This window comes from Lithobates pipiens, unplaced genomic scaffold (genome assembly GCF_037356315.1).
Source record: "Lithobates pipiens isolate NorthernLeopardFrog02 unplaced genomic scaffold, aLitPip1_a1.2 Scaffold_55, whole genome shotgun sequence".
Taxonomy (NCBI): domain Eukaryota; kingdom Metazoa; phylum Chordata; class Amphibia; order Anura; family Ranidae; genus Lithobates; species Lithobates pipiens.
Window position 1 is genome coordinate 2,880,955 of NW_027507877.1, and position 25,840 is coordinate 2,906,794.

The 25,840-nt window shown below is 46.6% G+C and overlaps 1 protein-coding gene across 3 annotated transcripts in view; it reads left to right on the forward strand.

Moving 5' to 3' along the window:
- LOC143957719 (cytosolic phospholipase A2 gamma-like) overlaps window positions 1–25,840 on the forward strand; it is a 160,236-nt gene that overhangs the window by 90,735 nt on the left and 43,661 nt on the right. For all 3 annotated transcript variants that reach the window (XM_077467417.1, XM_077467416.1, XM_077467418.1), the window contains 2 exons: window positions 4,078–4,113; window positions 14,276–14,311. In XM_077467417.1, the coding sequence (XP_077323543.1) occupies window positions 4,078–4,113; window positions 14,276–14,311 (72 nt within the window). The remainder of the gene's footprint in view (window positions 1–4,077; window positions 4,114–14,275; window positions 14,312–25,840) is intronic.

Sequence of the window (25,840 nt, forward strand, 5' to 3'; positions counted from 1 at the left end):
GTGAGGGCTATTAAAGTCTACTTAAGGGTGTCAGCCCCTTTTAGGGAAACTGACTCTCTATTTATTCTGCCAGAGGGTCCTAAAAAAGCACAGGCAGCTACAACTTCAACTATCTCGAGGTGGATTCGCCAAACTATCATCCAGGCGTATGAGTTGATGCGCAGGGTTCCACCAAGAGACCTGAAAGCACATTCCACTAGAGGGGTTAGTGCTTCATGGGCAGTGCATCAATGGGTGTCTATGGCTCAGGTCTGCAGGGCAGCCGCTTGGTCTTCAGTTCACACATTCACCAGATTTTACCAGGTGGATGTCAGGTCTCGAGAGGAGACAGTTTTTGGTCACAGCGTGTTGCAGGCAGCATTATAGGGCCAGGGAACAGTTGGGACTTGTCTAAGCTGTATCTCCCTCCCCTCAGGTGCATTGCTTTAGGACATCCCAGCTAGTCATGAATAAATGCTCTGTGTCCCATGATGTATGATAAAGAAAAATGGATTTTTAAATACAACTTACCTGTAAAATCCTTTTCTTTGAATACATCACGGGACACAGAGATCCCTCCCCCCTTTTCTGGGACTTTCATTGCTTGCTACAAAACTGAGGAAATTCCCGTATGGGAGGAACCGTCTTGCTATTGGTTGCCAGTGTCCAATCACCTAGAGGTAGCGTATAACCCAGATAGTCATGAATAAATGCTCTGTGTCCCGTGATGTATTCAATGAAAAGGATTTTACAGGTAAGCTGTATTTAAAAATCAGTTTTTCAAGAAACTATTAGATAAGCGCCTGAACGACCGCAACATACAGTGATATACAATGTAATACTGACATATAATCACACACATAGGTTGGACTTGTGTCTTTTTTCAACCTCACCTACTATATGTAATGACTTACAGTACCTTCTTCAGAAACACTTTTAGGGGGGTTTTATGGTGACACAAAAGATGGAAATTGTCCTAGTGAAAGAACTTAAGTTAGTGTCCAACAAGTGCTTCTTGGGAATACAAAAGTTCATTAATAATAATGTGTATGTGAGTAAAAATCATTGTCAGCCCATATCTACATTACATACATCAGTGTTAGCCAATCACATGCTATGTTTGAACTCATAATGGCCACACCAGACCAAGGAGTTTCAATTATAGGGTCTGGGAGAATAAATAAACTGTCGGATGGTTTAACTCTTTGACATCTACTAAACAAGAAGTGTCTGAGTTGTCTTGTACTAGTGATTGGGAGGTGGGAGGACCAGATCTCAATCTTGTGAGCACTGTTATAGCCTGTGATTGGCCATCACAGCGATCACTCAAGAAAACCCCACCCATGAACGTACTTTCTCTCTTAAATGGAGAAAAAGATACATTGTATACATTCCAAGGGGAGAAGAATGGAAATAATCATCGTCATTGTTGTGACAACAATGACGGCCCTTTTCACAAGTGGTGGAGGATGCGGGTACAGGGTCAGAGGCTTCATCCTTTCAAGACTTTTCAAAGTCTCTGGACTCCAGAACCATAAGTAAGGCCTAAAGGCTGAAAGGTGTTTTTTTTGGCTGTGTATTTAGCAGCATTGTAATAATGAATCATTTTTAGATAATTGTGGCACTCACCTTTTCCCTTTCTTTGCCAGTGATGGAGGTTGTGGAGACCTTTTCACGCTGAGTGCCCTGCCAAGAAGTGGATGTTTGTTGCCTGGGAGGTGGAAGCTTGGATACCCCTGTTCCCGATCCATTACCAATCCTGGAGAAAATAGGAGTATCCTTCACTATGCATAAGAGCAAAAGAATATCACCAGCTCGCCAAGGATTTCCAGAGTGGGTCCTAAGCTTTAATAGACAATCACATCATTACATCAGATTGCAACATTTTGAAATCACAAAGGACCCCTTCATCAGGCATGTGACACATGTGACGTCACATGCCTGATGAAAGGGGTCCTCTGTGGCTCTGAAACATTGCACTCTGCTGTAAAAGTGTGATTGTTGATCAAAGCTAAGGACCCAGTCTGGAGAACCTTGGTGTGGTGGTGACATGCTTTTGCTCCTATTCCTAGTGCAGGGTGATTCTGTTTTCTGCAGGATTGGTGATTCCTGGATCGGGAACATGTGTATCCAAGCTTCCATCTCCCAGGTAACGAACGTCTGCTTCCTGGTGACATTCTTTTGCTCTGACGTGACACGGTTCCAGATGGTGGTCACTTCGGCACCCACTTATACTCATAGCCATTTATACAAGAACGTGTGTGTTGGGAATAGTGCATTGGAACTCCGCTATAAATAGAAACCCTGAAGCCCCTAAACCTGCATCAGTGAGAACCCTGTGCAATATATACCCCTTCTGACCCCATGACATGGTGCAGCCCTGTCACAATTAATAGAACAATAGATAGAGAACTAAACTAAACAGTAATCTTCCTTATCTGGCAATAATTCATATTTGATTATGATGTTTAAAAATGTTACTGTAGCGGCCATAACCCTTGGCAGGGTGGCCTTAACTTTTGGGTTTACCGGTTACCTCCGCTTGGCTGGTTCTTCCATGTTTAGTGGTTCCCAGGATTAGTACCCAACAACTTTGGACGCTGACACCATAAAAGTCCTTTAGAAAAGGTTTTTATTTGCAAGGGCAACATCCAACAAACACAGTCCCGTATGGGAACAGAGGGCAAGGGTGAAGAAACTCAGGCACCTTGAACTTATCAGAAAGTCTCTAATACCACCCAGAGAGTAGCCACTCGCAGCTGGGTGCTTCAAGGCTGAACAAATCTCTAGCCAGAGATTATGGCAGTTAGCACTTTGATCCAGAACTTGTGAAATCTTTGACCTTGAGTAAGTTGTAACAGAAGTAAACAGGAACCTTTTTCCTCAGTACCTGGAATGTGCTCTGTCTCCTTGGCAGTACTGGAAAAAGCATGGATTTGTCAGTGTCCTTCACAACCCAGCAACCAGGCACTTCTCAGGATGCCAGCTTGTTGGCCCTCCTCCGAAGAGTCCTCCCCCGGTCACTTACACGAGCTGCGGTGCCCCTCCAAGCCAAGAACACACCCAGACGCCTTGAATCCTCCCTCAGTTACTGCACCTCGGACCAGCCGGTTCCGAGACTCGGGAACAGACGGATCCTTACCCCAGACCAGGCGGGTCTATTGGGGTTAGCCAACTGAAGCATATTGCAGAGCGACGAACGCTTCCATGACCGGGACCCCTCGCGGGGCTACCCCGGTCCAGAATCAGGAACAGACCGTTATGGCCTCACGAACAACCCAGAACACGTGACTTCAACATCTAAAGTACCCTTCCCCAGACTCCTCAGCGGGGCCTGGCGCACCCACTGATTGGCTCCGGGAAAGCTAATGCCTAAAACGTCCAACCAGGCCTGGTTCTGAGCCTGTCATGTGCACCTAATAGTACACATGACCAGGCAGAACTCTAACACAGCCCAGCCAAACTGATGCCAAGGTTAAACCTACATAATTAACCCTCAGAAACCCTTTACTGTTTTGAGGCAAAAACTGAATTTGTGCATGACAGACACTTTGTCCAAAATGTCATGGCTACATTACTGTGAAATATGAACTGCACTTCAATGGGTGAGCACAGGAATCAGGGTAGAGAAGCACTACAGCAAGGAGTTTCATTACAGGAAGTGTCAGGTCTCACACTACAGACAGAAGTCATGCATAAACCTGTGCAGTGCATGCCTCATGTTTCTGCACCAACTGAAACTGTTGACACAGGATTACAAAATAGGGGGGTCATTGGCATTCTGGTAAGACTCTGGTGTGGATTTGGGTGTCAAATTGGCTATCCCTGGATTTCTTTTCAATCTAACACAGAGTTTTTAGTTGGGACTTTTTTTGCTACTCACTTCACATTTTTTTTTTTAGGTGTATATTGTAGTACATTTCACGGTGTACTCTCTGGACCCCTTTATGGAATTTATCTATATGTTTATTATTTTTTATTGTTAGTAATGGATTGTTACTCATTAATTATGTTTTGACTCATAAGTAGAGTTTATTTACTGCACTTTTTCAATGGTATTATTCTGTACATGTTATCTGTGTGTTTCACTTTATGCAGATAAGTCAAAGAAGTTTAGCCTGGAAAAGAAGCTAGGTAGGTAACACTGTGGATGAATTGATATGGTGTCAGATCATGTTCCTTTTGTTAATTGGTGGAGGATGCGGGCACAGGGTTAGAGGCTTCTTCCCTTCCAAGACTTTTCAATGTCACTGGACTCCAGAACCCAATCCAGGAATTACCAATCCTACAGAAAACAGTGAAACCAGTGTCCTTCACTACAAATAGACGCCCTGAAGCCCTGTCACAATAGATAGATAGAAAAATAGAGCACTAAACTAAACAGTAATCTGCATTAACCGGCAATAATTAACCACTTAAGGACCAGTGATGTACCCGTACAATGCTGGAATTTCATTGGTTATACCGGGATGATGCCATTTTTTAGAGCCGACGGTCAGCTCTCTTGTAATGGCAATCGGAGCTGCCAACTATCTGCTCAATTGCTATTACAATTGCTGCCCCACCAGGTGACCCGAGCGACCAGCTGGTGCACCCGCCGGCTCGCCAGACGACCACCTCCCATGCCATTCTTGGGCTCTCCCATCCCACCGGATGACCCAAGTGTCCAGCTGGTGTTTTTGCCGGTTGGCCAGACAGCCAAGTAATGCCAGGATTGCCTTTGATCGGCTGTTCGTGATAGTAACCTGGAAGCGATTACATCACTTCCAGTTTACTTGGATGTTAACTGCACCATTTTTTAAAAATCAAAATTATTCAAAAACACAGATCTTGGTGGTTTGAATACTTTTAAAGGGCAGAGGAGGGATTTGAGGTGTTATAGACGCCATATCTCTCCATAAAGAGGACCTGTCGCCGTCTATTACTGTCACATGGGATGTTTACATTCATTATAGACCCCGGATCTCTCCATAAAGAGGGCCAGTCACCTCCTATTACTGTCACATGGGATGTTTACATTCATTATAGACCCCGGATCTCTCCATAAAGAGGACCCGTCACCTCCTATTACTGTCACATGGGATGTTTACATTCATTATAGACCCCGGATCTCTCCATAAAGAGGGCCAGTCACCTCCTATTACTGTCACATGGGATGTTTACATTCATTATAGACCCCGGATCTCTCCATAAAGAGGGCCCGTCACCTCCTATTACTGTCACATGGGATGTTTACATTCATTATAGACCCCGGATCTCTCCATAAAGAGGGCCTGTCACGGTCTATTACTGTCACATGGGATGTTTACATTCATTATAGACCCCGGATCTCTCCATAAAGAGGACCCGTCACCTCCTATTACTGTCACATGGGATGTTTACATTCATTATAGACCCCGGATCTCTCCATAAAGAGGACCCGTCACCTCCTATTACTGTCACATGGGATTTTTACATTCATTATAGACCCCGGATCTCTCCATAAAGAGGACCCGTCACCTCCTATTACTGTCACATGGGATGTTTACATTCATTATAGACCCCGGATCTCTCCATAAAGAGGACCCGTCACCTCCTATTACTGTCACATGGGATGTTTACATTCATTATAGACCCCGGATCTCTCCATAAAGAGGACCCGTCACCTCCTATTACTGTCACATGGGATGTTTACATTCATTATAGACCCCGGATCTCTCCATAAAGAGGACCCGTCACCTCCTATTACTGTCACATGGGAAGTTTACATTCATTATAGACCCCGGATCTCTCCATAAAGAGGACCCGTCACCTCCTATTACTGTCACATGGGATGTTTACATTCATTATAGACCCCGGATCTCTCCATAAAGAGGACCCGTCACCTCCTATTACTGTCACATGGGAAGTTTACATTCATTATAGACCCCAGATCTCTCCATAAAGAGGGCCCGTCACCTCCTATTACTGTCACATGGGATGTTTACATTCATTATAGACCCCGGATCTCTCCATAAAGAGGACCCATCACCTCCTATTACTGTCACATGTGATGTTTACATTCATTATAGACCCCGGATCTCTCCGTAAAGAGGACCCGTCACCTCCTATTACTGTCACATGGGATGTTTACATTCATTATAGACCCCGGATCTCTCCATAAAGAGGACCCGTCACCTCCTATTACTGTCACATGGGATGTTTACATTCATTATAGACCCCGGATCTCTCCATAAAGAGGACCCGTCACCTCCTATTACTGTCACATGGGATGCTTACATTCATTATAGACCCGGATCTCTCCATAAAGAGCACCGATCACCTCCTATTACTGTCACATGGGATGTTTACATTCATTATAGACCCCGGATCTCTCCATAAAGAGGACCTGTCACCTACTATTACTGTCACATGGGAAGTTTACATTCATTATAGACCCCAGATCTCTCCATAAAGAGGACCCGTCACCTCCTATTACTGTCACATGGGATGTTTACATTCATTATAGACCCCGGATCTCTCCATAAAGAGGACCCGTCACCTCCTATTACTGTCACATGGGATGTTTACATTCATTATAGACCCCGGACCTCTCCATAAAGAGGACCCGTCACCTCCTATTACTGTTGCATGGGATGTTTACATTCATTATAGACCCCGGATCTCTCCATAAAGAGGGCCTGTCACCTCCTATTACTGTCACATGGGAAGTTTACATTCATTATAGACCCGGATCTCTCCATAAAGAGGACCTGTTTAACTTACTGTCACATGGGATGTTTATATTCCTTGTGATAGCAATAAAAGGGATAAAAATTAAAATAAAGCAACAGTGTAAAAAAATTAAATAAATTAATGATTAATTAAAAAAAAAAGATTAAAGTGCCCATGTCACCCCCCTCCCCCCATACTAGTGTGCAAAGATGAACACGTGCATCATTCCCATATGAATACAATCAGCAATCATCCTACACATGTGAGGTATCGTCATGAACATTAGAACCAGACCTCCTGTGTAAATCTAAAGTGGTAACCTGTAAAGGCTTGCTTTTAAAATGTCACCTATTGATAGTAAAATGTTCATCGTTTGTTGCCATTGAATGGGCTTGAGCAATTTGAAAGCATGACAACTGTAAAACATAAATATATCTATGTATTTATTTATTTATTTTTGCATACTGCCACCAGTCAGTTTGCCTAATCACTGCCAAACTGCCACATAGTCTGGTGATAATATGTAAAAAAAAATATGTAAAAACAACAAATTTTATTTAATTTCTTCATTTTCCAAAATACTGTGACAGAAAATTATAACTTCAAAAAAACTCACAACAAATCTTACTAAATACCTTGGGTGTCTACATTCCATATAGGGGTAATTTGAGGAGGGGTATTTTTATTGTCCTGGAATTTTAGGGCCTGAAGAAATGAGATCAGCCGTCAGTACATCAGGATTTATCAATTTTCAAATATATCCCATATTAGATGGGAGATTGAGAAATACAAAGTAACATTCGTTATAAACATTGATCAGATGGGAGAAAGAGGTATACAAAGTAAAATTGTTTATAAACATTGATCAGATGGGAGATAGAGAGATACAAAGTAGCATTGTTTGTAAATATTGATCAGACAGGAGATAGTGAGATACAAAGTTAATTGGTTAGGTTAGGTTAATTGGCTTCTGTCATGAATGGGGACATTGGATTGTGGGCTCCTTGAGGGTAGGGACCAATGTGAGTGTGCAATGTACAGGGATAGCAACAATTGCAGACACTCTCTCAAGTTGAACTGGATGGACTGGTGTCTTTATTCAACCTTACTAACTATGAATCTATGAAACAAAGTAGCATTGTCTATAAACATTGATCAGACGGGAGATAGTGAGATACAAACTAACGTTGTTTATAAACATTGATCAGATGGGAAGATAGAGCTACAAAGTAACATTGTTTATAAACAGTGTTTACAGGTAAAAAAATATATTTTCTGCTCATTATGTATTGCTGGTTTATAGGCCGGACATATACTAATAAAATAGAGATATTTATTCCATTCTCTATATATCTTCTTCATGCTTTTTTTTCCTCCATCATCAGTGCAGTGTATGGAGATCATGGCTTCTATGGAGGAAGGGTTATGGATGGACACAATAATACAACCATTCAGGTCATGGTGGGCTAAAAGGAACCATATTTAATCACCACTGTTTCCTGGCAGACTCCATGGCAGCCTACGTGTGGGTTCACCCCGCCTCCTCTCCAATGCTATACGACCCCATACCCATAAATTTGAACTCACCGCTAGGGACTGCGTTTCTTTTTTGGGTTCATCCCGCCTCCTCTCCAATGCTATACGACCCCATACCCATAAATTTGAACTCACCGCTAGGGACTGCGTTTCTTTTTTGCCTTCCTCCATGGACTTAGATTTCCTGCTTGGCGTCCAGCCGGGATGACTCCGGATTCCGGCAAACCATGTATACGGCGCAAGCTCAGGGCCCAGCCATGGGCGGGCAAGTGGCTGTTCAGGCACAAAATAGCCCAATGGTGGTGGGGAGATTGCCTCTGTATGCCTAGGATGGATGTTCTGCAAACAAATCAGCTAGCAAGGTCTGCTGTTTTTATTTCCTTCTCCAGGGCAGCGTTTTTGTTCTTCTATGATTTGTCTCCCCGCTTCTTCCTTTGTGGGCCCTGTAGATGCCTCTCATGGCCTCTGGAGCACTTCTGCATTCCAGGACACCGCAGCACTTCTGGGTTGCGGTCACCATTTGCTTTTGTGCATGCATAAGGCCTCTGAGACACCAAGGCTTGGCTCGCGCATGCATGGAGCTGCGGAACACCCAGTGATTGCACAGGCACCGTTCAGCGGCCCTCCACTGTGCAGGCGTGACGTCACTCGGGTGGGGGTTTTAAAAAGCTATATCAGTCCCTGCTAAAACTGGGATATTCTGTGGGCAATGAGCAGCAGCTTTCCCGAGCCTGGGTATTGCTTGGGACAAAGTAATGCCCTGTACACACGGTTGGAAATTTTGACGGAAAAGGTCCGATCAGATTATATTGTCGGAAAATCCGATCGTGTGTGGGCTCTATCGGAATTTTTCCGCCAGAATTTCCAACGGAAAAAATTTGAGAGCAGGACCTCAAATTTTCTGACAACAAAATCCGATCGGACTTTTTCCAATCGTTTGTAGAGAATTCTGATCGGACAAAGTGCCACGCATGCTCAGATCAAATTACGAGACCAAAGCTATTGGCTACTAGCCGCAACGTAGTCCTGTCGTAACGAACGAACGTCATCACGTTCCGAACTATTGAATTTTCCGACAACTTCGTCCGAACATGTGTATGCAACCCCAGTTTCGGACAAAATCCGTCGGAAACAATCCAACGGATTTTGTTATCGGAATGTCCGACCATGTGTACGGGGGCTAAGCCTTTGTGGGAGAGCTTGCAGGGTTCTTTAAAGGAGAAGTTTAAAAAAAAAAAAGAGAAAAATCTGTTTGGCTTCTCTTGCTGGCTCCCCAGCTTATCCTAAGGTATCCATTTCCCCCATGCAATTCCTTCTTTTGGGTTGACGTTCTGTCTAGGAGTCATGGACAGGTCACCACTTTCATGCGGCCAGCCCTCATGCACAAGGATGAGGGGGAGGGGCTGAGATTTTTTTTAGCTGAGAATGCTATTCCCCCATTTTGTTCTTGTTTTCCTCCAGCCCTTCCAGGTCACACCTCAAAAATTGTGGTCCAGGACCACATAAATTTTGCCAGGTCGCAACATCATCACTCATCACCCAGGTCCCGATGTGATTCTCTGTCCAGAACCCAACAGCAGAGGAGATGTTCCCATTCCTCCTCCAATTAGAGGAGATGTTCCCATCCTTCTCTAGTCACAGCACTCACTGCCATGACAGCCGCTCTGATTGTAGAGCCTTCTGGGGAGGTGGGACACGAGTCCCGGAGGGCAAGTCGCTGTGTGACCCATGTTATGCCTGGGCGGTTGGAGAAAAAGAGACAGAAAACCAACAGATGCAGTCTCTTGTCAAGCGTGTGGTGCAGCAGTCCCTAAAAGAGTGGGGTACAACCCACACACGGAGCCAGTCAATCACACTATCTGGCTCCCTGGCTGATGAGGCCCAGGAGGATCCAGGGCCATCCCAGCTCTACGATGCTTCTCCCGGATCTTCGGAGAGTGAGTTAGAAGGAGACGATTTTGCCGGGGGTTTTTGACTTTGATCTTGTTTCTCCGCTAGTCAAAGCGCTCAAAGAGGCCCTTAAGTGGGAAGACTCTTCTACTCTGTCAGATAAACAAAGGAAGTTCGTTAAACACTTGGGGAAAGAACATTCTAACTTTCCACTCCTTTCAGAATTGAAGGATATCATTGATGAGGAGTGGAGCAAAATAGACAAGAAAGCTTCTATGTCAAGAAAAACCTCCAGATTATATCCCTTCAAGGCAGAGGAAGTAAAACAACTGGAAAACGCTCCCCTCGTGGATGCAGCGTTGATGCATCTGGTGAAACACACCACTCTTCCCTTGGATGATGCGGTATCCTTCAAGGATGGTCTTGAGAGGAGAATCTATGAGCTAGCCGGTATGGCTTGCAAACTCGCCCTGGCCCTAGTGGCTATGTCCAAGGCTATGGAAACCTAGACAAAGAATGTGGACTCCGTACTCAGAGGGGTTTCAGAAGAGTTAGTCGGAGGCTCGGCAGTCCAGGAGCTAAAGCTGCCAGCGGCCTTCCTGGGGGAGGCTTCTATCAATCTTATCCACTTGCTGGCCTGGACTATGCTTTGGTCACGGCTAAGCAGGTCTTGTGGTTACGCCTTGGGTTATGGATCCATAACCAAACAAGCCTGGTGTGGGATCCCCTTTGAGGGCTCCTCGTTATTCGGTAAAAGGCTGAAGAGCACTATAGCCCGGGCCACCGGTGGGAAATTGGGGCTTCCTACCCCAGGATAGGCATCTGTTTGGTCAGAAGAGACCTCAACTTAGTAGACACAGTACCGAGCATTCAAGGGAAGCATGCTCTTACAGACCCAGAGGGCAGGCTCCCTTCTGAAAGTCTGCTAAAAGCCAGGCATCCAGTGGACGTGAGGCGGCTAAGTCGTTTTGAGATTGGGCCCGCCCAGGTGGGTCAGGTGGGGCCTCCTTTGCTTCTCTTCTGGCACATCTGGGTGGCCTCAATCTCAGATTACTGGACCATCAAGACAGTATCCTCAGGCCACACATGGTCCTTCACCAGTATTCCTCCCCCCAGATTTATTTCCACCCTGCTACCACATCAGAAGAAAAGAAGCAGGTGTTACTATTCTATGTGGATTTGAGAAAAAGATACATTGTTTATGTAGCACTAACCCCCAAAGGAGCTGCTGGTTATTTTTGGGCTTACCGTTACCTTCCGCTTCTCCTTGTTGCACGTCTAGGGGATGTCCCGTGGTAGATGGCCCAGTAACTTGAGACTGACAATAGATCCAGTTGAATGGATTTTATTTGAAAAATTCAACCATTGAACAGTCTTTTAACTTGGGATAAGAAGGTTGGAAAGGAAAGTTCAGGTACTCTCAATGTCAAAGTCTATAAACATTAAGGAACTTGCTTACTTTGACTGCATCCAGAGAATAGCCATTTGCAGCTGGATGAACACTCAGATTGGACAGTCCCTCTCTCACAAGGCCTAGCAGCCAACCAGGTGTTTACTCAAGAACAAAGTCTTTATCACCAACGTTGTTGCAGAACACTTAGGGAAACTAAGCTGTAGAATACTTGTAGGATACCTGGATCTTTCAGCCCGCTTGGCAATATCAACAAGACCGGATTCTCTTGTTTACATCAGCCCTTCCAGGCTCTTGTTAAGAAAACCAACCTCACACGTGGTGTTCTTCTAAAGAGTCCTCCCCTGGAATGCTCGAAGTTCAATGGGTGAATGAATGAATGAATGAATGAAATACTTGTATAGCGCACAATGCGAACTGAATCTCCTCTAGGCGCTGTGGCGAGCTTTGATCATCTGCTAAAGGTCTTGAGGAAGGTCTTGAATTTTTTCTTAAAAGCCAGGTGATTTTCTTCCAGGTGGATGTTGATTGGTAGAGCATTCCATAGCCGAGGCCCTTGGACAGCGAATCTCCGATCCCCCTTAGATTTATACCGGGCTTTGGGCACGAGGAGGAGGTTTTTGTTGGCTGATCGAAGACCAAGAGACCAGAGGGTCTCTCCTGAACCCGAGACGGCACCCATCCACCTTGGAATCCTTCCTTAGTTCCCTTGCCTTGGGCTAGCCAGCCCCGAGACATCAAAGTCGGGTGGATCCGCACCCCAGGCCATAGCCTTCCTGGGGGCTGGTCAGAAGGACCAGGACCATGTAGTCAGCACAGCATACTGGACCGGAACCCAGAACCACGTGACGTCCATGTTTTAAATAACCTCTCTCAGAGGGCACAGCGGGAAGGCACTGCCACTGACCTGACTCCGAGAATGAATAATCTAAGCGCCCAACCAGACCATAGTTCCATGCCTGCCCCTGGAGACAGTGCCCCCCTGTGGCCAGGCTGAACATCTCACAGTCCAGTCAGACTGACACAGAAGTCAAATTTAGGCAAATAGGCCCAAACGAAACTGTGGTTTGGGTAAAGTTTTAATTTTGAAAAACATAGCGCATGCTCTTCAGGAGCCTGCCGCTACACTTACGTTGCAAGAGGAGAAGAATGGAAGTAATTGTCATCATTATGTCAAATGTGGTGTCAGACCACGCCTCTTTTCGCAATTGGTGGAGGATGTGGGCATAGGGTCAGAGGCTTCATCCTTCCAAGACTTTTCAAAGTCTCTGGACTCCAAAACCCAATCCAGGAGCCATAAGTAAGGCCTAAAGGCTGAAACGTGTTGTGTTTTTTTTTTTTTTTTTTGGCTATGTATTTAGCAGCTTTGTAATAATGTTTTGAAGAATTTTTAGATGATTATTGTGGCACTCGCCTTTTCTCTTTCTTTGCCAGTGATGGAGGTTGTGGAGACCTTCTCACACTGAGTGCCCTGCCAAGAAGCAGATGTTTGTTGCCTTGGAGGTGGAAGCTTGGATACACCTGTTCCCGATCCATTACCAATCCTGCAGAAAACAGGAGTATCCTTCACTTTGCATAAGAGCAAAGAATATCACCAGCACACCAAAGATCTCCAGAGTGGGTCCTAAGCTTTAACAGACAATCACATCATTACAGTAGATTGCAATGTTTTGAAGTCACAAAGGACCCCTTCATCAGGCATGCCTGATGAAAGGGGTCCTCTATGGCTCTGAAACATTGCACTCTGCTGTAAAAGTGTGATTGTTGATTAAAGCTTAGGACCCACTCTGGAGAAGTTTGGTGTGCTGGTGACATTCTTTTGCTCTTATTCATAGTGGAGGTAGAGGGTGATTCTGTTTTCTCCAGGATTGGTGATACCTGGATCAGGAACAGGTGTATTGAAGCTTTCACCTCCCAGGTAATGAACGCCCACTTCTTGGTGACATTCTTTTGCTCTGACTTGACACGGTTCCAGATGGTGGTCACTTCGGCACCCATGTATATTCACAGCCATTTATACAGGCATGTGTGTGTTGGGAATAGTGCATTGAAACCCCACTATGAATAGAAACCATGAAACCCCTAAACCTGCACTAGTGAGAACCCTGTGTGATATATACCCTTTCTGACCCCATGAAACAGTGCAGCTCTTTCACAATTAATAGAACAATAGATAGAGCACTAAACTAAACAGTAATCTTCATTAACTGGCAATAATTCATATTTTATTGTGATGTTTAAAAATGTTACTGTGAAATATGAACTGCAGTTCAATGGGTGAGCACAGGAATCAGGGTAGAAACGCACTACAGCAAGGAGTTTCTTTACAGGAAGTGTCAGGTCTCACACTACAGACAGAAGTCATGCATAAACCTGTGCAGTGCATGCCTCATGTTTCTGCACCAACTGAAACTGTTGACACAGGATTACAAAATAAGGGGTTCTCTGGCATTCTGGTAAGACTCTGGTGTGGATTTGAGTGTCCAATTGGACAAACTGGATTTCTTTCCAATCTAACACAGAGTCTTTAGTTTGGGACTTTTTTGCTACTCACTTCACATTTTTTGAGGTGTATATTGTAGTACATTTCACGGTGTAATCTCTGGATTATTTTAAGTAATTTATCTATATGTTTATTATTTTATATTGTTGTTAATGGATCGTCACTCATTTAATTATGTTTAGACTCGCAACTAGATTTTATGCACTGCACTTTTTCAATGGTATTATTCTGTACATGTTATCTGTGTGTTTCACTTTATGCAGATGAGTCAAAGAAGTTTAGCCCGGAAATGGAACAAGGTAGGTAACGCTGTGGATGAATTGATATGGTGTCAGATCATGTCCCTTTTGTTAATTGGTGGAGGATGCGGGCACAGGGTTAGAGACTTCTTCCCTTCCAATACTTTTCAATCTCACTGGTAGGGATGAGCCGAACACCCCCCGGTTCAGTTCGCACCAGAACTTTCGAATGGACTTAAAATTCGTGCGAACTTTAGAACCCCATTGAGGTCTATGGGATTCGAACGTTCGAAATAAAAAGTGCTAATTTTAATGGCTAATATGCAAGATATTGTCCTAAGGCCGCGTACACACGGGCGGACTGTTCGCCCAACTTTGTCCGCTGAACAGTGTTTCGGCGGACAGTCCGCTCGTGTGTGGGCTTTCAGCGGACAGTTTCAGCGAACAGTCCGCTGAACAAGGTTTTTCGGAAATTCCGAAAAACTGTCCGCTGAAACTTTGTTTCAGCGAACAGTCCCCTCGTGTGTAGGCTTGTTCGTCAAACTAAGTTCCGCGCATGCTCAGAAAGGATTTACACTCCGAAAGTTATAATGCAGTGTATAGGACGTCGTATTTTTCGCCCCGTCGTACGTGCCGTTCACGTCACCGCGCACGGTTTCAGCAAACTGTTCGTTCGTCGTGTGTGGCCATGTCCGTCCATGCTAATTTTGAGCGGACTGTTTGCCGAAACTGTTTGACGGACAAAGTTGGGCGAACAGTCCCCGCGTGTGTACGCGGCCTAAAAGTTTTTTCGAGAGCACTGATTTTAATGACGATTAAAGTGAAAAAAAGTGAAATATTCCTTTAAATATCATGCCTGGGGGGTGTCTATAGTATGCCTGTGAAGTGGCACGTGTTTCCCGTGTTTAGAACAGTCCCTGCACAAAATTACATTTAACGGAAAAAAAGTAATTTAAAACTGCTTGCGGTTTTAATGTAATATCTGGTTCCGGCAATATTAAAAAACAAAAAACAAGACAGACTGTGTAGATTTGTTGTGTTAAGTAGAATCTGTTTGTAAGTTAGATGTTTGAAAGTAGAGGCCTGCCCTATATGCTCTGCAGAAATTTGTGCTTTAGGGGTTGGTGTTGCCACAACACTGTAAGTCATCAAAGTAACTCTTGGTAGGTGCTGGAGAGCCCCTGCTGTGAACAATTATATCAAGAATTGTAATTACATGCCATTGTTGAACAGTGGTAGAAAAACAGGGCCTTTGGTGGTTGTGGTGGTGGTAGTAGTGCTGGTGCCACAACACTGTAAGTCCTCAGTTACTCTTGGTGGGTGCAGGAACGGGCCCTGCTGTGAAATATTATATCAAGAATTGTAATTGCATGCCCCTGTTAAACAGAAGCTGAAAAATTGGGCCTTAGGCACTGCTTGCTGGTGCCACAACACTGCAACATCTCCCAGATACTCTAGTTGGAGTGCAGGAATGAGCCCTGCTGCAAAGCATTGCATCAAAAATTGTATTATATGCCCCTGTTAAACAGGGGCTGAAAAATTGGGCCTATACACTGCAACCTCTCTAATATACTCTTTTTGTAGTGCAGGAATGAGCCCTGCTGCAAAGCATTGCATCAAAAATTGTAATTACACGCCCCTGTTAAACAGGGGTGAAAAATTGGGCCTTAGGCACTGGTGCTGGTGCCACGACACTGCAACCTCTCCCATATACTCTATTTGTAGTGCAGGAATGAGCCCTGCTGCAAAGCATTGCATCAAAAATTGGAATTACACGCCCCTGTTAAACAGGGGCTGAAAAATTGGGCTGGTGGCATCACCCAGAACCAAAAATTTTCTTCCAAGATATCAGCTCAATTGCATACTGTGCAAGCTCCGGCCAATGATCCATCCTCAAGACCCAGTAAGCCAGAGGATTTTCGGTGGGAAAGGTGTCCAAGTCTGACCTTGCCCCTATGTATTCCTGCACCATGTAAATCAGACGCTGGCGATGGTTGCTGGAACCGATCATACCTTGGGGCTGCGGACTAAAAAATTGTCTGAACCCATCAGACATCCACCTTCTCCATCGCTCCTTCTGATGGATGCCTCAACAACACGTTGTCCAGGACTTGACTAGTGTAGTCTGAATGTTCCCCTTATATTATTCCTTACCCATACCTTCCCCTATTAGAAACGAGACCACACCATAGGTTGGAGTAAACTGGCCACAACAGCCTTTATTAAACATAACTCAAAATTCACTCCAATAACTTGTAAATATGAAAATATCTAAATATATATAGATATATAAATATAAATAACTTTATTACCATTAAACCACATTAAATAACATTAACTGCCCATTCTGGTGATCTCTGACGGTGACCCCACTTAAGCCAATACCAAATCACTGCGGTACACCTGACTAACTTCCCAAAGGCCTCCACCTGTGACCGGTCGGAGACAACTTCCGCCAGTGAACATAACCGTATTCCCTCCAACGTTCAGGAATACCCAGAGGGGCCGATCGTTAGATGAGCCCCCCACACCCTCAGATCCCTTCTGAGTACCTGTCTACCGTCAGAAACCACCAGAAAACACACCGCCACAGCCCGAAAGGGTGACCCCCTCAACCTTGAGGGCCACCCCACACCCTAAGAGCTTTTTTGTATACCCTCCTGCAGACCCAATGACCAAAGGTTTTTGATGATGCTTACCATGGACCTAGCCCACCTCCACACCGATCTGCCCACAATGTCCGACCAAACCAAGATGGTACCCGGGAAGCGGACTCGTAAGCGCAAAACATCCGCCCTAACATCAGCTAAGATGTCCCTTTCCTTCCGTATGCCCAGGTCGTTGCCCCCTGTGTAAATGACCAACACATCCGGGGGCCTGTCCCTCATTGCAAAGCGCTCAACTTCCTTCATCACACACTCCCACCGCATGCCCGGGAATCCCAACCACATCAACCTAGCCTCCCGCCCGGGAATTCCCAATGGCCTGCCTGCCGGTCGAGCATCACCTCTCCCGGCCCCCCAGCACACGTCCGAGTGCCCTAGGATCCAAACGAGGCGTGAGGAACCTCCATCTGGAATGAAAAAACATAACACAGAACATATAACAACCAACCAACGTAATATACCATAACACCTGTAACTCCCAACCCCATACTGCAAAACACTCCCAGCCGCGCCCCAGCTCACCCCAGGATCAACTGCGGCCGGACATACGAACGGAACCTCTTAGATTCCCAACGACCGATCCGGCGAACAATCGCCTCAGCCAGCCCACATCGGGCAGCCCCAGTGGCCGCCCCAATACGGAAGGAGTGCGACGAGTACTCCCGGTCGTCCAAACCCACAGTCCGCAGGCACCGATGAAAACTGACACGAATTGCAACCTAGAGAGAAAAGAGCCCCCCGCATGCAGCAAGAAAGGCCCCCCCCCTCCAGCCGCACCGCCCGAAAGGCCCTTACCGCCTCCACAGGGCACACTGCCGAGCCCGGCAAGGCAAACAGTATAATCACCACTCCCCTGCCCAGCTGGTCAGGCTTGGACCTGCGCCACCGTATACTCACCCGATCAGCAGCCACCTGTACATCCTGATCCAACAGCCCCTCAGCAACCCGTTTAGACCGACACACCCACTCCCCAGTCCCAAACGCCCCATAAAACGCCAATGAAAAAGCCGCTGTGAACAGGATGGCCTTGTAAGCGGAAGAACAAACTTCCACAAGCCGGGAATAAATCGCCACCAAGTTATCACACTTCACCAGCCTGCGCGCATCCCGACCTTTCCGTTCCCTCCTATACCCCTTCAAGGTTTGCCGCACCCAAAAATCCGCATTCCCGTCTGGCTCTCCCCACAGCTTAAACAAAAATGCCAACCCCGCCAATTTCCGATCAATCGACGCAGGTGCCAATCCCATCTCAATGTTCCGTGCCACCCAATACAGCACCAACCAGCGCTGGTCGGAGCCCCGACCAACCGCTCCAACCCAACCATTCTGACCACACCCTAGAATAGGCCGCCCACGTGGACTCACTCAAAGACCCCTGAATCCAACCTGCGGCGACTACAAGGGCATCCCCCACATCCACCCAGGGCAAGACGCCCTCGACTCGACCTTTCTGCAAGGCCTCCGGAGATGTCTCATCCTCTGCTCCCTCTGCGACGGCAAAATAAGGTCCACAACCTTACACCTGTACCGTGGATCAAGGAGAGTGGCCAGCCAGTAATGGTCCCTCTCCTTGATCCAAAGAATAAGAGGATCCTTCCGCAGGCTTTGCAGGATCAGGGAGGCCATGCAGCGTAGGTTAGCTGAGGCATTCATTCCGGAGTCCTCTGGGTCACTAAGGACAACATGATCCACAGCTACCTCCTCCCAGCCACGTACAAGTCCATGGGTTTCTTGGGACTGTAAATCATCCCCACAAGACTGCTGCTGCTGATTCTGAGTGGCAGGCTCCACCTCCATGCTGACACAATCCTCCTCCTCCTCTTCGTTCTCTTCCTGTGTGATGGGTGGGACAGCAGGAACACTGTCTGGATAAAGGGGGTCTTGAGGGGCAAGGAAGTCCTCCTCTTCCTGCCCCTGTTCTGCCTCAAGTGCCCTGTCCATTATTCCACGCAGCATATGCTCCAACAGGTGGACAAGAGGTACAGTGTCACTGATGCATGCACTGTTTCTGCTCACCATCCTTTTGGCCTCCTCAAACAGTGACAGGACAGTGCATGCATTCCTGATCATGCCCCACTTGCGTGGTGAGAAAAAAACGAGTTCCCCTGACCCTGCCCTGGTGCTGTAGTTGCACAGGTACTCATTGATGGCCCTCAGCTGCATGTGCAGCCACTGCAGCATGGCCACGTTGAGTTTCACCTGGTGAGCATGTGACATATAAGGCGGTTCTTGGGCAGGTTCAACTGCTTTTGGAGCTCAGCCAGCCGAGCACAGGCATTAAATGATCTGCGGAAATGCACACAGACTTTCCTGGCCTGCTTCAGGACATCCTGTAAGCCCAGGTACCTGCCCAAGAACTGCTGCACCACCAGGTTAAGGACGTGAGCCACACAGGGCACATGGGTCAGTTGTCCCTGTTGGATGGCGGAGAGGAGGTTGGTGCCATTGTCGCAAACCACCAATCCTGGCTTAAGCTGGCATGGCATCAACCACCTCTCGGCCTGCCCCTGCAGAGCTGACAAAATATCTGCCCCAGTGTGGCTCCTGCCCCCCAAACAAACCAGCGCAAGCATGGCATCATTTTGCCTGCATACTTGCGTAGCCCCTTGAACGCCTACGGAGCACCGCTGGTTCCGATAACAGACCAGTGGAAGAGGCCATGGAGGAAGAAGAGGAGGGGCAGGAGGAGAGAGGTGTGTCACAACCAGTAGTAGCATTTTGGAGGCGTGGTGGCGGAACAACCTCCAACACTACTGCACCTTGTCCTGCATCCTTCCCAGCTGCCAGAAGAGTGACCCAATGGGCCATGAAAGACAGGTAACATCCCTGTCCATGCCTGCTGGACCATGGGTCAGCGGTAATATGCACCTTACCGCTGAACGCCCTGTCCAGTGAGGCAAGGACATTGCCTTCCACATGCTGGTAGAGAGCCAGAATCGCCTTCCGTTAGAAAAAGTGGCGTTTAGGGATCTGCCACTGAGGAACCGCACATTGCATGGAAGGGGGCCGAGTCTACCAACTGAAAAGGTAGCAGTTGAAGTGCTAGCAATTTAGCCAAGCTAGCATTCATCCGCTGGGCATGTGGATGGCTGGGAGTGAACTTCTTTCTACGGTCCAGCAGCTGGGGCAGGGAAATTTGCCTGCTACAATCGGACGTGGGTGTACTGCTAGCAGAGTGCCCACAAGAATTTGGCTGTGACACACCTAATTCTATACCTTCATTCCTCTCAGCGCAGGTTTCAGAGAGGACTGAAGGTTTAGTGGGGTTGGAGATCCCAGCTGATGATGAGCAAGGAGAGGTCCGCTTTGTTCTTTGGTGTGGGTCTTTGAGGTAAGCTTGCCAACGAGCTGCATGGCAGGTCAACATATGTCTGGTCAAGCATGTGATGCCCAAGCGGCTAATATGTTGCAAATAGCAGCGTGCGATCTGATGCACTCGTCTCAAAAAAGGCCCACACCAAAGAATCTTTAGAATAATGCGCAGAGGCAGCGCCCCGCACAGGCGGAGCTCTGCGTTGTGATTCTGTCGGTGTGCTGCCCCTAAGCTGGCCCCCGGAGGGCATCCTGCCTCATTGGAGATGTGCCTCCTCCTCCTACTCTCTCCTACCAGGCACCCATGTGGAGTCAGTGCCCTCATCATCCCCTACCTCTTCATCACTGGAGCAAACCTGGCAGTATGCTGCAGCTTGTGGAACATGACTGCTAGATTGCTGTCCTTCTTGAGCATCCCCTCTCTCTGCGCTCACGCTACTGCCTTCCTCTAGCTGAGTATCATAATCAGAGCCTACAAAAAACTGGGCATCCTCCTGGAGCATGTACCCAACACTGTGCTCAAACAGTTCGGGGGACTCCTCAGGAGGACGCGGTGGGTCTAGGGAAGGAGTCACTGATTATGACATTGAGACGAGGGAAGACGATGCGTTGGCAGCTGCTTTGCTAGTACCCTGAGCCTGGGTGAGAGAGGATGAGGAAGATGAAGAGGGCTTGGTCATCCACTCTACCAAGTCTTCGGCATGATGCGGCTCAACATGTCCAGTTGCCGAAAATAAAGGACAAACGTGTCCCATGGCCACGTGCTGATGACGATGCACCGCGTCCACGACCAACACTGTTGTCTCTAGACACAGAGCCTGCTTGCCCTCTTTTATTGGCTCGTGCCTGTCTGCCTCTCCTTGTTGGCCTTCCAGACATGGAAATGGCCTGCAGTGAGATGGGAAAACCAGCAATTGGGTAGTGTATATTGTGCTGGAGGCACAAAACACCCACTAACTCCTGCAGATGCCTTTATTATAGAACACCAGCAATATAGGGTAGATATAGGTGAATACTGTGCTGGAGGCCCACAACACCAACTAACTCCTGCAGATGGCTCAATTAGGGAAAAGCAATATGGGTAGCTGCAGGTGTATACTGCGCTAGAGGCACACAACACAAACTAACTTCTGCAGATGGCAGATGGCTCAATTAGAGAATAGCAATGAAAGGTAGATATAGGTGTATTCTGCGGTGCAGGCACACAGACAACACCCAGTCACCCACTAACTCCTGCAGATGGCAGATGGCTCAATTAGAGAACTGCAACAATGGGTAGATACAGGTGTATTCTGCGGTGCAGGCACACAGACAACACCCAGTCACCCACTAACTCCTGCAGATGGCAGATGGCTCAATTAGAGTACACTCAGAACAGCAATGAAGGGTAGATACAGATGTATTGTGCGGTGAAGGCACACAGACAACATCCACTAACTCCTGCAGACGCCGGAAAATTACACTACATTACGCCTTATATAGTGTGGGGCGTGTACCACACAACCTAAGCTATAATTGGCCATAGGCATCCTGCCTGTGGCCAATTATGGCTCCCCTCGCTGCTGGCGCTGTGATTGGCCAAGCATGCGGGGTCACAGTGCATGCTTGGCCAATCATGAGCCAGCAATGCACTGTGATGGCGCAGTGCATTGTGGGCCGTGAGCGCCACACAAATTTGTCACGAACGGCCCACAGAGTTCTGGCTTCGCCGAACGAACTCGAACACCAAGCTCATCCCTAGTCACTGGACTCCAGAATCCAATCCAGTAATTACCAATCCTGCAGAAAACAGTGAAACCAGTGTCCTTCACTACAAATAGGCACCCTGAAGCCCTGTCATAATAGATAAATATGCAGCAGTGTGTTGCCACTAGTTACTAACATCCACCATATCACCCTGCTGCCCGACCTTCATATACCACTTCTGAGACAATGAACAGTCATTTGCTTTGCTTGTTTTTGTTTATTGGGAGAATATAACTTGGTTGGAGAAAGGGTATATGGGATGCCCATAGATCAAATTACTTTCCCATCATATTTGTAAATTAGAACTTCAATTGAGCCTCGAAGAACTGAGGCACATATTTAACATTTGCAATCTCTTCCCTGCATCACCATGCAGGTTATTGCTCCTCCTCTGCGTAATTCCTGCAGACTATTGCTCCCAGGAATCCTTCCCTCCTGCACAAACTTATTCTATAGCACATTATGTTTCTTGTCACATCCTCTTCTATATGCAAAAGAACCCACTCTGAATAGTCTCTAATGCTGACTCTGATTGGTTGCTGCTACTAGGCCAGAAGCCTGCAGTACCTCTCCCCGTAGGCCTAGTAGTTTAATAGCATGTGCTGAATGGTGGACTACTGTTCCCAGCTAGTCTAGCTTGCAAATCCTGTGCCTTTGGACCGCATCGGTTTGACACTATTCCCCACAGTCTCTCTTCTGCTCCAGGACTCCTCATCAATGACCGTGTAAAAATGAGGACTTCATCCATGACTTTGTGAGGATGAAGTTCCCTCACAGACTCCCTGGCATGTCTCCACATCCAGCACTCCACTGTGGTACACTCACCGACCTTTCTCTGCCCCGAGTCCATGATGGAGAACTTAACTGGTCCAGACAGTCCGACAACTTCTCCTGCACTTCTGCTCCAGGAACTCCTCATCAATGACCATGTAATGATAAGGACTTCACCTATGACCGTGTAAAGGTGAAGCTCCCTCACAGCTGTCTCGGGCCCCCTCCCGCGATTGGCGTAACCCCCCCAGATGGGGGGGCCTTCCTGCTGCTGTCTAGTACTCCCTTCTTCACTTCTCTCAGCCGACAACTCCTCCCAGTGGCCTGTTACCTCAGCATATATGCAAGGCCTGCCCCCTGTCAATTCCAGTTGGGGATTGGTCAGGGCTCCTCACATGAGCTGCCTGCCACTCCAGTTCTGGGCCCTGCCCCTCTACATTCTCACTGGAAGCAGGGGAGGCACTTCAGAACCAAAGTACAGGTGGTCACACCCACTGCTACACTAACCACTCCCAGACCCAGATCAAAAACAAACAGACCTAGCTTGCAGCATAGGCCTGCTTAAATTTACCTGTACTGGCAAAAATCCTCACTCTAGCACCTATCTATGGTAGAGGGTGCTACATTAACCCCCCACCATTTTAGAGCTGGTCCCCAGCTGTGGAAAAAAAATTCATTTCCAAAAATTACCTCTAGGGCACAGGAGTAAATGCATCCCATATCAATTGGTTGGATGGGGGGAACGGGTGAAAACTTGGACAGGGCTTTTATCACAGCAACATTAGATATACAGCTTTTAGTTATATTTGGCATAATGTACCATTTTACCCATCATGTTGATTAACCACTTAATGACCGCCGCATGGCAATGTACATCGGCACAATGGCACGACAGGCACAAGCACGTACATGTACGTGCTTGCCTTACAGTGGGTGGGGGGGGTCCGATCGGACCCCCTCCCGCTGGCTCCGGCGGTCCGTTTTGCTTCAGGAGCGATCCGGAATGAGGGGATTGCCGTTGGTTTCTGGCCATCCCCTCTTGATCACTCCTGGCGAATGAGAAGCTTCCCCCGTATGTGTAGTGTAAACACAGGCAGGGAGGAAGTGATGTCATTCTCCTCAGGTGGTCTTTTTGACCGGACTGCGAGGAGACACTACACTGACATGTAGGTACACATAGGCACACAAATCATTTTTATGTTCACCGCCATGTTTTTATAGCGTTAGTTACCCCCATATACTACCTAATAAAGATTTGAACCCCCTGATTGCCCCTAGTTAACCCTTTCACCAGTGATCACCGTATAAGTGTTACGGGTGACTCTGGTTAGTTTATTACCCAATAAAGGTTTAACCCCCTGATCACCCGGCGGGTGATATCAATTAGGTTTTAGGGTCAGGGTCTGCGTCGCCCCAGGCAGCGTTAGGTTAGTGCCAGTACCGCTAACACCCACGCGCAAAGCATAAACCTCCCGTAGTGGTATAAAATCTGAACAGATCAATATCTGATCAGATCTATACTAGCATCCCCAGCAGTTTAGGGTTCCAAAAAAAACGCATTGGTAGCGGGATCAGCCCAGATACCTGCTAGCACCTGCGTTTTGCCCCTCCGCCCAGCCCACCCAAGTGCAGTATCCATCGATCACTGTCACTTACAAAACACTAAACGCATAACTGCAGCGATCGCAGAGTCAGGCCTGAGCGTTTTATATTTAAATCCTGAAGGCAGTGCTTGGTTTTCGGGGTCCCGTACGCGGCTAGGCTCCCAAAAAGTCCCCCACATGTGGTATCCCCGTACTCGGGAGAAGCAGCAGAATTTATTTTGGGGCGTAATTTCACTTATGCCCATAGCATGTGTGAGCAATATATCATTTAGTGACAACTTTGTGCAAAAAAAAAAAAAATTGTAATATTCCTGCAACTTGTGGCAAAATATTAAATATTTCTTGGACTCAACATGCCTCTCAGTAAATATCTTGGGGTGTCTACTTTCCAAAATGGGGTCATTTGGGGGGGGGGGGGTTGTGCTATTTTGGCATTTTATGGCCTTTGAAACTGTGATAGGTAGTGAGGAGTGAAATCAAAAATTTGCACCCTTAGAAATCCTGAAGGCGGTGATTGGTTTTGGGGTGCCGTACGCGGCTAGACTCCCAAAAAGTCCCACACATGTGGTATCCTCGTACTCAGGAGAAGCAGCAGAATATATTTTGGGGTGCAATTCTACATATAACTATGGCATGTGTGAGCAATGTATCATTTAGTGACAACTTTTTGTTAACTTTTTTTTTTTGTGTCATTATTCAATCACTTGGGACAAAAAAATATATATGTTCAATGGGCTCAACATGCCCCTCAGCAATTTCCTTGGGGTGTTTACTTTCCAAAATGGGGTCATTTGGGGGGGTTTTTTACTGCCCTGCCATTTTAGCACCTCAAGAAATGAGATATGCAGTCATAAATTAAAAGCTGTGTAAATTCCAAAAAAAGGAACTGTAGTTTGTAGACCCTATAACTTTTGCGCAAACCAATAAATATACGTTTATTGACTTTTTTTTACTAAAGAAATGTGCCTAAATGTATGACTAAAATTTAGTTCATTCGATTTTTCTTATGACAAAAAGTAGAAAATATCTTTTTTTTTTTTTTTAATTTTCAGTCTTTTTCCTTTTATATCGTAAAAAATAAATATCACAGAGGCAATCAAATACCATCAAAAGAAAGCTCTATTTGTGGGAAGAAATGGACGCAAATTTCGTATGGGTACAACATTGGATGACCGCGCAATTACCAGTTAAAGCAGTGCAGTGCGAAAATTGTAAAAAGACCTCTGGTCCTTAGGCTGACAATTGGTCCGGGGCTGAAGTGGTTAAACCTCATGATAGACAGCAAGAGACGGAACTACAACCATATTTCATGAAGCTTTTAGCATTGTGTCAGCTACACCATTTACTAAACATTACAGGATACTAGGATACTAGGGTTTATATGTACCGATACGAGCATTTGCCCGAGTTCTTGTACTCGGGCAAATGCTCCGATGCTTCACCCGATACCTGGACAGTCAGGGTGATCGGTGCGGAGGGGGAGTTACAAA